Genomic DNA, 13836 nt, shown 5'->3' on the forward strand with positions numbered 1-13836 from the left:
AAAACATTCATTTCTTCCATATTCCCTCTCTCCAATGTGATACCCAATTTTTCTTTATCTAAATCGTTTGATACTTTCATCACCTTACTCTTATCTATGTTCACTTTCACTTTCTACCTTTACACACCGTCCCAAACTCGTCCACTAACCTTTGCAACTTTTCTTTAGAATCTCCCATAACCACAGTATCATCAGTAAAAAAAACTTGTGTCAACTCTTATTCTGTACTTGATTCCCCATAATTTAATCCTACCCCTCTAACAAACACCCTAGCATTTACTTCTTTTACAATCCCATCTATAAATATATTAAATAACCATGGTCACATTACACATCCATGTCTAAGGCCTACTTTTACCAGGAAGTAATCTCCCTCTCTCCTACATACCCTAACCTGAGCCTCACTATCCTCATAGAAACTCTTCACAGCATTTAGTAACTCACTACCTATTCCATACACTTGCAACATCTGCCATATTGCTCCCCTATCTACCCTATCATATGCCTTTTCTAAATCCATAAATGCAATGAAAACTTCCCTACCTTCATCTAAATACTATTCACATATATGCTTCAATGTAAACACTTTATCTACACGTCCCCTACCCACTCTAAATTATTATTATTATAATCAAGGGGGAAGCGCTAAACCCGGAGGATTATACAGCTACCCACTCTAAAGCCTCCTTGCTCATCTGAAATGCTACTCTCTGTCTCAACTCTAATTCTTACAATAATAACCCTACCATACACTTTTCCTGGTATACTCAGTAAACTTATTCCCCTATAATTTTTTTTTACAATCTCTTTTGTCCCCCTTCCCTTTATATAAAGGAACTATACATGCTCTCTGCCAATCCCTAGGTACCTTCCCTCTTTCATATATTTATTAACCCGTAAATGGTCCAAACGTATATACACCTACCATACGACTTACGACCGAGTTCGGTTCCGAGAAACCGGTCGTAAGTCAAAATGGTCGTAAGTCAAACTTTACTACTGAATATCAACAAAACATTCTTGTAATGACTATTTTATTGTTTTATTTTGGTATTTCATGTTTTACTTTACTTTTTATGTTGTTAGTACTGTATTTTATACTGTAAGGCTTAGGATAAACACTGTATACAACACAAATAGTTGTTTATTTCCCAGAAATTTGGCATAAAAAACACGGTCGTAAGTCGAGTGGTCGTAAGTCGAGCAGGTCGTAAGTCGGATGGTAGGTGTATACGTTTTTTCAACATTTGAAAGTATGTAAAAAAGTAGATCTTCTTTTTGTTTTTCTACATTTGAAAATGTGTAAAAAAACTTTGATCTACTTTTTTTTTTGTTATATTTGAAAATATGTAAAAAAACTTAGATCTACTTTTGTAGCACTACGCATGTGAACGTAGATCTGCTTGGACCGTTTACGGGTTAAACAAAAATACCAACCACTCCAACACAACATCCCCACTGCTTTTAACATTTCTGTCATGATCCATTCATAAATACCTGTACAAAAATCAAATACATTTGAATAAAATCTGAAAAAGTTTCTGAAAGTCAATCATAAATCTTTAGAGTTAACTTCAAAATGGGCCAGCAATGATCCTCACACTAGCAAAAATGAGTAAAACTCACCAGCAAACAGCCAGCAAAAGAGAGAAGGACTGAATCTTTGTGGATGATACCTGTCACACAAAACCAAAGTTAGCATATCAGAATGTAGTGAAATTTATTATTCATTCATTATTATTCATTCATTCATTTATTATTCAATCATTCACTGTAGGTAGTAGGTTGGTAGACAGCAACAACCCAGGGAGGTACTACCGTCCTGCCAAGTGAGTGTAAAACGAAAGCCTGTAATTGTTTTACATGATGGTAGGATAGCTGGTGTGGTGTCTCTTTTTCTGTCTCATAAACATGCAAGATTTCAGGTACATCTTGCTACTTCTACTTGCACTTAGGTCACACTACACATACATGTACAAGCATATACAGTGTATATACACACCCCTATGGGTTTTCTTCTATTTCCTTTCTAGTTCTCGTTCTTGTTTATTTCCTCTTATCTCCATTGGGAAGTGGAACAGAATTCTTCCTCCATAAGCCATGGGTGTTGTAAGAGGCAACTAAAATGCTGGGAGCAAAGGCCTAGTAACCCCTTCTCCTATATAAATTATTAAATTTAAAAAGAGAAACTTTCATTTTTCTTTTTGGGCCACCCTGCCTTGGTGGGATATGGCCGGTTTGTTGAAAAAAAAAATAAATAAATAAACGTATGTGTACCTGTACCTAGGTAAACTTACACACTGTGCTGGCATGCAGGTACACATTAACCCTTTGACTGTCACAAGCCCCTTTCTGAAACGGAGGAAGAATTCTGTAATTTATATGGGAGAAGGGATTACTAGCCCCTTGCTCCTGGCACTTTACAACATGCATGGCTTACGGAGGAAGAATTCTGTTCCACTTCCCCATGGAGATAAGAGGAAATAAACAAGAACAAGAACTAGAAAGAAAATAGAAGAAAACCCAGAGGGGTGTGTATATATATGCTTATACATGTATGTGTAGTGTGACCTAAGTGTAAGTAGAAGTAGCAAGACGTACCTGAAATCTTGCATGTTTATGAGACAGAAAAAAGGACACCAGCAATCCTACCATCATGTAAAACAATTACAGGCTTTCATTTTACACTCACTTGGCAGGATGGTAGTACCTCCCTGGGCGGTTGCTGTCTACCAACCTACTACCTAGAAAACTGTCATTCTATGTCGAAAAATTTTTGGAAAAAAAAAAAAAAAATCTTATGAAATGATAGAGAATCTTTTCCCAATGGTAATGACACCAAAAGTACAAAATTTTATCAAAAACTTACGGAATTACGCTCCCACAAAGTTAGCGATCTCGATGATATATACGCATCTGCGATTTTGCCGAATTTGAGTCCTATTTTCAGCCAATTTCTTTGTTCCAGTCAACCAAACTCATACCTATTTCTTTATAACTATTTTTTCTATCAATTAAGTACAAGAAACAGCCCATTTACTGATTTCAACTATCCAATGAAGTGGTCAGAAATTGGCAATTTGGCTAATTTCACACATATTAAAAAAGATGCCAATTTCAAAAAAGGGGTCCAGAATAAACAATGCAGACATTCTTGGCACTAAAATAACATATCCTCTGTTCATTAGTCATGTCTCTTGGCCCCTCTTATATTACTTTTGCTTTCTATTTTGAGTTTTTTATTCACACAAAAAAATAGAAGATTTATTGTTAAGCAGACTACTGCATTATTATAAAAATGGTATAAATAATATCAGTACACTAGTGAAAGAATATCAGACTCCCCAGCTGACGTGTATTGGACGTGTGGTGTGATTTCCTTACTCTTGAACATTGGTAAAAATCGAACATTTTCACTACTTTGAGCTCAATTTCAAGGTCGTTTTCATTGTGAAACTAATCAAAATCATCTCTATTTCTGTAATATGTTTTCCATTCTATCAATTGAGTCCAAGAAAACGAGAATACAACCATAAATACTATATGAAAATACACCTCAAAGTTGGCGTTTTAATCCAAAAACATGGTTGGAGTTTTTTTCCTCATTATGCACTGTGTGCTGCAGGTTTTTTTTATACAGTGCACACTGACCACTCAGACTCATTCTCTCACATGGGGGTGTACCAGCTTTTTCCTGCTTGATTTGAAGCCGCTAAAATTATTGAGTATATATACGTCCGAAACACTGGCTCGTAAGATGTATATATACGGCTGAAACAGTCAAAGGGTTAAAATCACTAAGTGTCTTATTAGTCTTGAAGATGCCATATTAATAATAATAATAATGACACAATAATAATCACTAAGGAGTATTAAATATCGTATAAAATGTTAATATAGACATTTTGCTTAATCCATCTAGATACACTCCACAGTAGAATAAATTAACATAAATATGAGATGTGGCAGCCAGGCAGCTTGTAAGACTTGTGGTAACCAGGCAACTTGTAGGGCTTGTGGTAGCCAGGCAACTTGAAGGACTTGTGGTAGCCAGGCAACTTGTAGGGCTTGTGGTAGCCAGGCAACTTGTAGGGCTTGTGGTAGCCAGGCAACTTGTAGGACTTGTGGCAGCCAGGCAACTTGTAGGACTTGTGGCAGCCAGGCAACTTGTAGGACTTGTGGTAGCCAGGCAACTTGTAGGACTTGTGGTAGCCAAGCAACTTGTAGTCCAACATCAGAGAAAATGTGTCACTATAACATTACTGGGGGTAACTACGGGTATCAACGTGGAGACAACTAGTACACACTGTAAAGTGATGAAAACCAGACGCGTTCATCTGGTTTGTTTACATTATGTGTGGGTGGGGCAGTGAGGGCTGCCCTTCCTGGCTACCCATACTTCCCAACCTGACTCCATACAAACAAAACTCACCTCTCACCCTACATCAAGACTACAAATATTTTAAGGTAATTAATGAGTGTACTATACATGTACAGTGGACCCCCGCATAAAGATGGCATCACATAGCGATTTTTCCGCATACCGATTACTTTTATCGCAAAATTTTTGCCGCGCATACCGATTAAAAACCCGCTTACCGATTTTCGTCCGAGACGCGTCCAATGTGCCCTCAGCCAGCCTCACATGTGCCGGCCGTCCCATTGTTTACCAGCCAGCCTCCGCGGTAACATCCAAGCATACACTCGGAATATTTCGTATTATTACAGTGTTTTCGGTGCTGTTTCTGGAAAATAAGTGACCATGGGCCCCAAGAAAGCTTCTAGTGCCAACCCTTTGGTAAAAAGGGTGAGAATTAGTATGGAAATTAAGAAAGATTTTGAAGGGTTTGGGGCTAACCCTGAGAAGCCTATGCCAGTTGTGGAATCCATTGTGCCTACTTCAAAGATTAAGGAAATGTGTGCAAAGTGGGTTGAACTGCAAACCTTTATAGATGAAAATCACCCTGACACAGCTGTTGCAAGCCGTGCTGGTGACTATTTCAATGACAATGTTGTGGCCCATTTTAGACAAATCGTAAAGGAACGGGAGGTACAGAGCTCTATGGACAGATTTGTTGTGCGACAGAGGTCCAGTGACTCTCAAGCTGGTCCTAGTGGCATTAAAAGAAGAAGGGAAGTAACCCCGGAAAAGGACTTGCTACCTCAAGTCGTAATGGAAGGGGATTCCCCTTCTAAACAGTAAGAAGATAATGCTCTCCCCTCCTCCCATCCCATCAATCATCACCAGATCTTCAATAAAAGTAAGTGTCATTTAATTGTGCATGCCTTTTTCAGTTTGTGTGTATTAAAATTAACATTTCATGTGGTAAAAAAAAAAATTTTTTCATACTTTTGGGCGTCTTGCACGGATTAATTTGATTTCCATTATTTCTTATGGGGAAAATTCATTCGCATAACGATTATTTCGCATAACGATGAGCCCTCTTGCACGGATTAAAATCGTTAACCGGGGGTCCACTGTATATGCATTTTATCACTCTAGGGGCCTTAATGTCATAGTAGGTGGGAATGGCCAGGCAGGATGCCATACCCCCCACACGACTTTCTACAAATACATACTTTTCACCTCTCACCCTACATTAACCCTTTCAGGGTCGAGAGGCCCTCTCCTAAACTTGTTCTCAGGGTCGAAAATTTTTCGGAAAAAAAAAAATATTATTTTTTCTTATGAAATAATAGAGAATCTTTTCCCAATCATAATGACACCAAAAGTATGAAATTTGATAGAAAACTTATGGAATTATGCTCTCACGAAGTTAGCGGTCTCGCCGATGATTACGCATCGGTGATTTCGCCAACTTTGAGCCCTATTTTTGGCCAATTCCTGTATACTAGTCGACAAATATCATATTTATTTCGCTAGAACTCCATTTTTTCTATCGAATGAGTACAAGAAACCACCAATTTACCAATTTTAACTATCCAGTAATTAGAAATTGGCAATTTTGACAATTTCACACAAATTTCACAAGATGCCAATTTCCAAACAGGGCCCAGAATAAACAAGACAGACATTCCTGGCACTAAAATAACAAGTTCTCTGTTCGTTAGTCACATCCTCAGGCCCTTCTTATATTTCCTTTGCTTTCCACTTTGAATTTTTATTCTTACAAAAAAAAATAGAAAAATTTACTGTTATCCAGACTTCTGCATTAGTGTAGAAATGGTATAAATAATCTCAGCTCACTTGTGAAAGAATATTAGACTCACCAGTTGACGTGTATTGGACGCTTGGCATGATTTGTTTACTTTTGAACTTTCGTAAAAATTGAACATTTCTCCTACTTTGAGCTCAATTTCAAGGTACTTTTCCTTGTGAAACCAATCAAAATCATCTCAATTTCTGTAATATGTCTTTCATTCTATAAAATGAGACCAGGAAAACTAGAATACAACCATAAATATCATACGAAAATACAGTGCAAAATAGCTGTTTTAATAAAAAAACACGGTCAAGTTTTTTTTTCCCATTAAGCACTGTGTGCTGCAGGATTTTTTTTATACGGCGCACAGTGACCACATAGACCCATTCTTTCATCTGTAGGCCTACCAGCTTTCTCTCGCAAGATTTGAAGGCCCTAGAATTTAGGCGTTCTAGCACGTCAATAACCCTGGTGCGTAAGCTTTACTAGTACGTACGTCGAAAACTCTGAAAGGGTTAAGACCATTAAGACTACAAATATTTTAAGGTAAGTAATACGTGTACTGTATATGCATTTTATCACTCCATGGAGCTTTAAGCATCGTAGTATAGTATGTGTGGGTTGGGTGGCCAGGAGGGCTACCACACCTGACTTCTTAAGAGTAAATACTACTCACCTTTTGCCCTACATTAAGAATACAAATATTTTGAGGTAAATAATGAGTGTACTGTGTGTATTTTACTTTTTAATGCCTAGTTCTATTGCTAACTTAATATATGTTAGTGTAAACTTGTTATCTGGCATTTATATGCATTTACAAATGGAAAAAATGGAGTTCTGCTTTCCGGCGAAGTCTGCTTTCTGGCAGTAGCTTGGAACCTAGCCTGCCGAATAAGTGAGGCCCTACTGTACAGTAAGGCCCCGCTTTACGGCGTTTTGCCTTACGGCATTCCACTAATATGGCGATGTCAAATTATGACCAAAATTTGCTATACGGCAAGTGGTCTTTTAAATATGGAGCCCCCCCACCCGGTTTGTTTACATTTTCCGTGACCACATCTATTATGCCAGGAAACTTTCCAAAATTTCAAGTGTTTTAAAGTTACTGCATATTTTATATGTACTCTGATAATTATACTTATGTGTACTTGTACCTAAATATAATTACACACTGTGCTGGTGTGCAGGTACACATTAAAATTCCTAAGTCTCTCTCTACTCATGACGCCAATACTACATAATAATAATCACTCTTGGGCACACTAAATGTCTTATTTTACATCAATATAAGCATTTTCATTAATCCATCTATGATATTTTCCTCAAAATTATATATGAAACCCATTACATAGCATATAAACATGATACATACACTCAGAATAAAAATTGATGTAAATATGAGATTTGTTTACAAAGCAGCTGTGTAGGTAGTGTCGGAAGAATTACGTTTTCTCTAGTCAAACACTGGGGGGTAACTGTAGAAAAATATTTTTTTTGTATGCCTTTACTCTATGTATAGCAATTCACGGCTCTTGTGGGTTTAGTGCTTTTTACAATAAATAATAATAATAATAATTATTATTATTATTATTAATATTAATAATAATATTATTATTAATACTACTACTAATAATAATATTATTATTATTATTATTATCTTCATTCACTCTAAAAATGGTGTGTTGCTATTTGTTTATTCTGAACTAACTCGTACAACTTGTACACAATGCAAGAGTATTTGTATTGTGAGGTAATTATTATTAAAATAAAAAAATATTGAGGTAAATGTTTTACAAACTCTTACAAATGGACGTGAATGAACTAAAAGTAGACATATTAATACGCATTTATTTTGCCTGACCAAGTGATCGTCCACTACCTGTTCAGGTTGTGTTCTTACATTGTCTCAACTCTGTATCTCGTTCTCTCTCTCGTTTACTCTTTCGTTAACTAGTTGGCTCTCATTGACGATGGCGTCTAAGGTTAGCTGTAATAAAAAGAGAAGTCGTAAGCCTCTTGCTTTAAGTTCCAAGTTAGAGGATGATGGTGTGCCATACTGATTTTATTCAATAAACACACTGCCACTCACCTCTCACACATTAATATTAATATTTTAAGGTAAGTAATAAGTGTACTCTGTGTGTATCTTACCTTTTATTGTGTTTTTAATCCCTATTTCTATTGCTAACTTAATATAAGTTAGTGTAAACTTGTTGTCTGGCATTTATTGCATATTTTATATGATCTGATAATAATACTTGTGGAGCTGGGTGGAGGGACATTACGTTTTCTCTGCTCAGCCATCAGAGAAAACGTGTATGAATCTGCGTTTGGCCCAGCCACTCCCTCACTCCGCTTTTGTTTACAATTTTCGGCATGAATTATTCATTACTTCTACCTTCGTTTATGATGGCATCTAAAGGTAGTTGTTAGAAATGATTAAATTCAGTGAACAAGGCATGTCGATGTTAATAATATGGCTCTGGGCCACAGTGTAGGTAGCCGGTAGGTGTAGCCCAGGCTACACCTACCGGCTACCTACACTGACTTCATACAAATAAATACTATTCTCCTCTCTTCCTATATGAAGACTAAACATATTTTAAGGTAAATAATGAGTGTACTGTATGTGCATTTTACCTCTCTGGGATGTTTTAAATATCATATATTAAGTATGAGACGGGGAGCCAGGGCTACCTACACCTGGGCTACCTGCACCTGACTTCCTACAAATAAGTACTACTCACCTCTCTCCCTACATTAAGATTACAAATACTTTAAGATAAGTAATGAATTTACTGTGACTGTATTTTACTTTGTGTTTTTAATGCCTAGTTCTATTACTAACTTAATATAATTTAGTGTAAACTTGTTGTCTGGCATTTATATGCATTTATAAATGGAAAAAAATGGAGTTCTGCCTTCCGGCGATGTCTGCTTTCTGGCGACAGCCTGGAACCTAACCCGCCGTATAAGTGGGGCCCTACTGTGTATGCTTCTAAACTGTTGTATCTTTGTGCCTCTGCAAAAACAGTGATTATGTATGAGTGATGTCAAAGTGTTGAAAGCTGATGAAAGTACTTTCATTTTGGGGATTTTCTTTATTTTTCGGTCACCCTGCCTAGGTGGGAGATAGCAAACTTGTTGAAAAAAAAAAATGGGCAAGTGATAAACCCTTAGATAAAGAGAATGGGAAGTAATGAAGTTTGATCCAAGGATGAGGAGGGTAGCTTTAATTCTTTACATGAAGAGCCCTTCACCAGCATCAAGAATTTCCCCTTTGAAAAAGAATGAGGGAATGAGGTATCATTGTACACACAGAGATTTGCAACAAATATAAAAACATACTCAAGCAGTTTGCTCCAACACAGGGTAAAAGATTATATAAGTGCAGGACAAAACCCAAGAAATTAGTGCAGAAAAAATCAAAGCCATCACCATACAAAAAAATCAAAGAACTCCGTCCAGGAAAAATCAAAGAAATAACTAATCAAAAATAATTAAGAAATTAGTACTACATGAAAAACTACAGGAAAAATAAAAATGCGAAGGAAAATCAAAATGCAAGAAAATATTAAGAAATTAGTCTGGAAAATATTAGACATGTAAGTGCAAGATACTAAAACATACCTGATTTCTTTGGTGGAGAGACGACTTTTTGGAGAATTGCATGTCTGAAGGAGGTAGTGGACTTGTTATTAACCTTGCCATCCACGGAGGTCTCTTCTTCACCTGAGCTTCGAGGGGTAGGGGAGCCCACTTTCAGAAAACTGAGGAAAATCGTGTGAAGAGCATAAGAAAAATTTGACATTCTCTTGTATAGCTCAATTGGATATCTAAAGAGTGAATTGGTACTGAATAAACCCTTCAGACTTTACTTTATCAATGCACTAATAAACATTGGAGTTCATTACATGGAAATTCTCTCCACAGAACCGCTCATTATCTTGCCAGAACTCAAGATGCGAAGAAAAACTTTCATAATGTCTATAGTTTTATTAAATTTCATTTTTTAATTTTGTAAATGTTTTTTTCTTAGTTACTTAAATATTTCAGTTGGATAATCTAGGATAAATAAAGATATATATCTTCTGTTTATTATTATGCAAAATATACCTCTGGTATCTCTTGCCACAGATCCGATAGCTGCCATATACCATATAAGCAAATAAATAATTGACTACATTAATAACTTTTTTAAGAGGCATTTCATAATTATATAAATACTGTTCATCACCCTTATGAAGGTCATTCTGGTCAATGTTATCTGTAACAAAAAAAAAAAGTATTAAATGTTGGACTGTGAAGGCAACACTGGATGGACATCCCCCAACACAGATAATGGAACAAACTTCCCACAACTTAAATCCTGGGGAAATGTAGTTGAGTTGCAGCAAGCTATTGTGTGTTAATTCCCAGGTGTGTTGAAAGAATATTATGTGACCTGTACTAACCAGAACACAACATGTAACATTAAAATAAAACAACAATAAATGCATGGTGGAAAATAATTACTGCTTCACAGTACATTATTTGCAAAAGGAAAGAGATGGGAAAAGAGAAGAGGAAATAAAAGAAAGATATATAATATAAAAGGAAGAGAGGAAAAGGAAGAGAGGGGAAGAGAAATGGGAAAAGGAGAGATCAGGAGACAAGAGGGGGGTATAGGAGAGAGGAAGAGGAGAGGAGAGAAGAGAGGAAAAGGAGAGAAGAGAGGAAAAGGAGAGGAGAGAAATGAGGGAGAGGAGAGAAATGAGGAAGAGGTGAGAAGAGAGAAAGAGGAGGGAAGAAAGGAAGAGGAGAGAAGAGAGGAAGAGGAGAGAAGAGAGGAAGAGGAGAGAAGAGAGGAAGAGGAGAGAAGAGAGGAAGAGGAGAGAAGAGAGGAAGAGGAGAGAAGAGAGGAAGAGGCGAGAAGAGAGGAAGAGAAGAAAGAAAAAGGAGATAAGAGAAGGGGGAATTGGAGTAGGAGAGAAAAGTTGGAAGAAGAGAAAAGAGAAAGAGGAAAGAAAAGAGGGGAAAATGAGGAAAGAGAAGGTGAAAGAGAGAAGAGGAAGGGAAAGAGGAGAGAAGAGAGGAAGGGAAAGAGAGGGGGAAGAGGGAAGAGGAGGAGAAAGAGGAATGATGGGAAAGAGGAAAGACAAGAGAGGGGGGGGGGAGGAAGAAGAGATAACAGGAACCATCAAACCATTCATGATTTATTGTGAGAAAACAATGTTTAGAGAGCACAGCTGTGGTACTGTATCACCAATTAGTCTATAAGGCTGAAATGCAAGTCCAAGTAATACTATGTATAACTGCTTTGTAATGGAAAAAAAAAAACAGGGTAAACTGGGTATTGTATGTTTGACCTTCAATCAAGGCCCTCTTTATAAAGCATAGGCATAGTTCCTATTTCACCCTATGCTGCCTTCAGTATACACATTGGTTTCTATGTTATGTTGATCAGTGATCATTACACTGAAACCATCACGTACTCCTACACCATATCACTTCAGTTTCAGACTCTCACCCCTCAGAACAAAAAGGACACATAAAACCAAAATAAAATGCTCAACAGCTACACATTTAAAAAAAAAAATAAACCCAACTCAGTGTTCTTGATCAGCTTTTCAGTTGGTCAAATTTTATCACACAGATACCAACATGATGGTAGGATTGCTGGTGTCTTTTGTCTGTCTCATAAATATGCAAGATTACAAGTGTGTCTTGCTACTTCTACTTACACTTAGGTCACACTACACATACATGTACACGTTTATCTACACACACTCATCTGAGATTTCTTTGATTTTATCTTAATAGTTCTTGTTTCTTATTACTTTTCCTTTTATATATATGGGGAAGTGGAATAAGAATCTTTCCTCCGTAAGCCATGCATGTTGAAAAAGTCAACTAAAACACCGGGAACAATGGGCTAGTAACCCCTTTTCCTGTAATAATTACTAAAAAGAATAATAAGAAAATTTTCAAAGTGGGATGTCTGAATGTGCGTGGATGTTGTGCGAATGTTAAGAAAGAGATGACTGTGGATGTTATGAATGAGAAGTAGCTGGATGTCCTGGCTTTAACCCTTTGAGGGTTTCGGCCATACTAGAATGGCTTACGACCCAGGGTTTTTGACGTACTAGTACGCCTAAATTCTAGTGTCCTCAAATCTAGTGGGAGAAAGCTGGTAGGCCTATATATGAAAGAATGGGTCTATGTGGTCAGTGTGCACAGTATAAAAAAAATCCTGCAGCACACAGTGCATAATGAGAAAAAAAAACTTTGACCGTGTTTTTGGAATAAAACAGCGATATTGCACTGTATTCTCATATGATATTTATTATTGTATTCTAGTTTTCTTGGTCTCATTTTATAGAATGGAAGACATATTACAGAAATTGAGATGAATTTGACTGGTTTTACAATGAAAAGTACCTTGAAATTGACCTCAAAGTAGCAGAAATGTTTGACTTTTACCAAAGTTCAATAGTAAACAAATCATGCCAAGCGTCCAATACACGTCAACTGGTGAGTCTAATATTCTTTCACAAGTGCGCTGATATTATTTATACCATTCCTACACTAATGCAGTAGTCTGCATAACAGTAAATCTTCTATTTTTTGTGAGAATAAAAATTGAAAGTGGAAAGCCAAAGAAATATAAGAGGGGCCTGGGGATGTGACTAATGAACAGAGGAAATGTTATTTTAGTGCCAGGAATGTCTTTCTTGTTTATTCTGGACCCTATTTGGAAATTGGCATCTTTTGAAATTTGTGTGAAATTGGCAAAATTGCTAAATTCTGACCACTGTATTGGATAGTTGAAATCAGTAAGTGGGTGGTTTCTTGTGCACATTCAATAGAAAAAATGGAGTTCTAGAAAAATAGTTATGATTTTTGTCGCCTAGTACACAGGAATTGGCCAAAAATAGGGCTCAAAGTGGGCAAAATCGCTGATGCGCAAACATCGTCGAGACTGCTAACTTTGCGAGAGCATAATTCCGTAAGTTTTCCATCAAATTTCATACTTTTGGTGTCATTATGATCGGGAAAAGATTCTCTATCTTTTCATAAGAAAAAATCTTTCTTTTTTTTTTTTTTATTTTTTCCGACCCTGAGAACAAGTTTCGGAGAGGGCCTGTCGACCCTCAAAGGGTTAAGTGAAACAAAGCTGAAGGGGGTGGGAGAGTTTCAGTGTAGAGGAATAAATAGGATTAGGTCAGGGGTTTCAAATAGAGTTAGAGCTAAAGAAGGAGTAGCAATAATGTTGAAGGATAAGCTATGGCAGGAAAAGAGGGAGTATAAATGTATTAATTAATTCAAGGATTATGTGGAGTAAAATAAAGGTTGGATGTGAAAAGTGGGTTATAGTAAGCATATATGCACTTGGAGAAGAGAGAAGTGTAGAGGAGAGAGAGAGATTTTGGGAAATGTTGAGTGCGTGGGGAGTTTTGAACCAAGTGTGAGAGTACTTGTGGTTGGGGATTTCAAAGCTAAAGTGGGTAAAAATGTTGTGGATGGAGTAGTAGGTAAATTTGGGGTGCCAGGGGTAAATGAAAATGGGGAGCCTTTAATTGAGCTATGTGTAGAAAGAGGTTTTTAATAATAAGTAAAGAGCTTTTATGAGGATAGTGAGGCTCAGGTTAGGGTGTGTAGAAGAGAGGGAGAATACTTCCCGGTAAAAGAA

The 13836-nt window shown here is 36.9% G+C and overlaps 1 protein-coding gene across 1 annotated transcript in view; it reads right to left on the minus strand.

Annotated features, from left to right (window-relative positions):
• plx (PTB_TBC1D1_like and TBC domain-containing protein plx) overlaps positions 1-13836 on the minus strand; it is a gene marked incomplete in the record, with an annotated part of 401111 nt that overhangs the window by 258647 nt on the left and 128628 nt on the right. Inside the window, 1 exon segment of the mRNA XM_070085876.1 lies at positions 9795-9934. Coding sequence (XP_069941977.1) covers positions 9795-9934 — 140 coding nt within the window.

The sequence above is a fragment of the Cherax quadricarinatus genome, chromosome 17 (genome assembly GCF_038502225.1).
Source record: "Cherax quadricarinatus isolate ZL_2023a chromosome 17, ASM3850222v1, whole genome shotgun sequence".
Lineage (NCBI taxonomy): Eukaryota > Metazoa > Arthropoda > Malacostraca > Decapoda > Parastacidae > Cherax > Cherax quadricarinatus.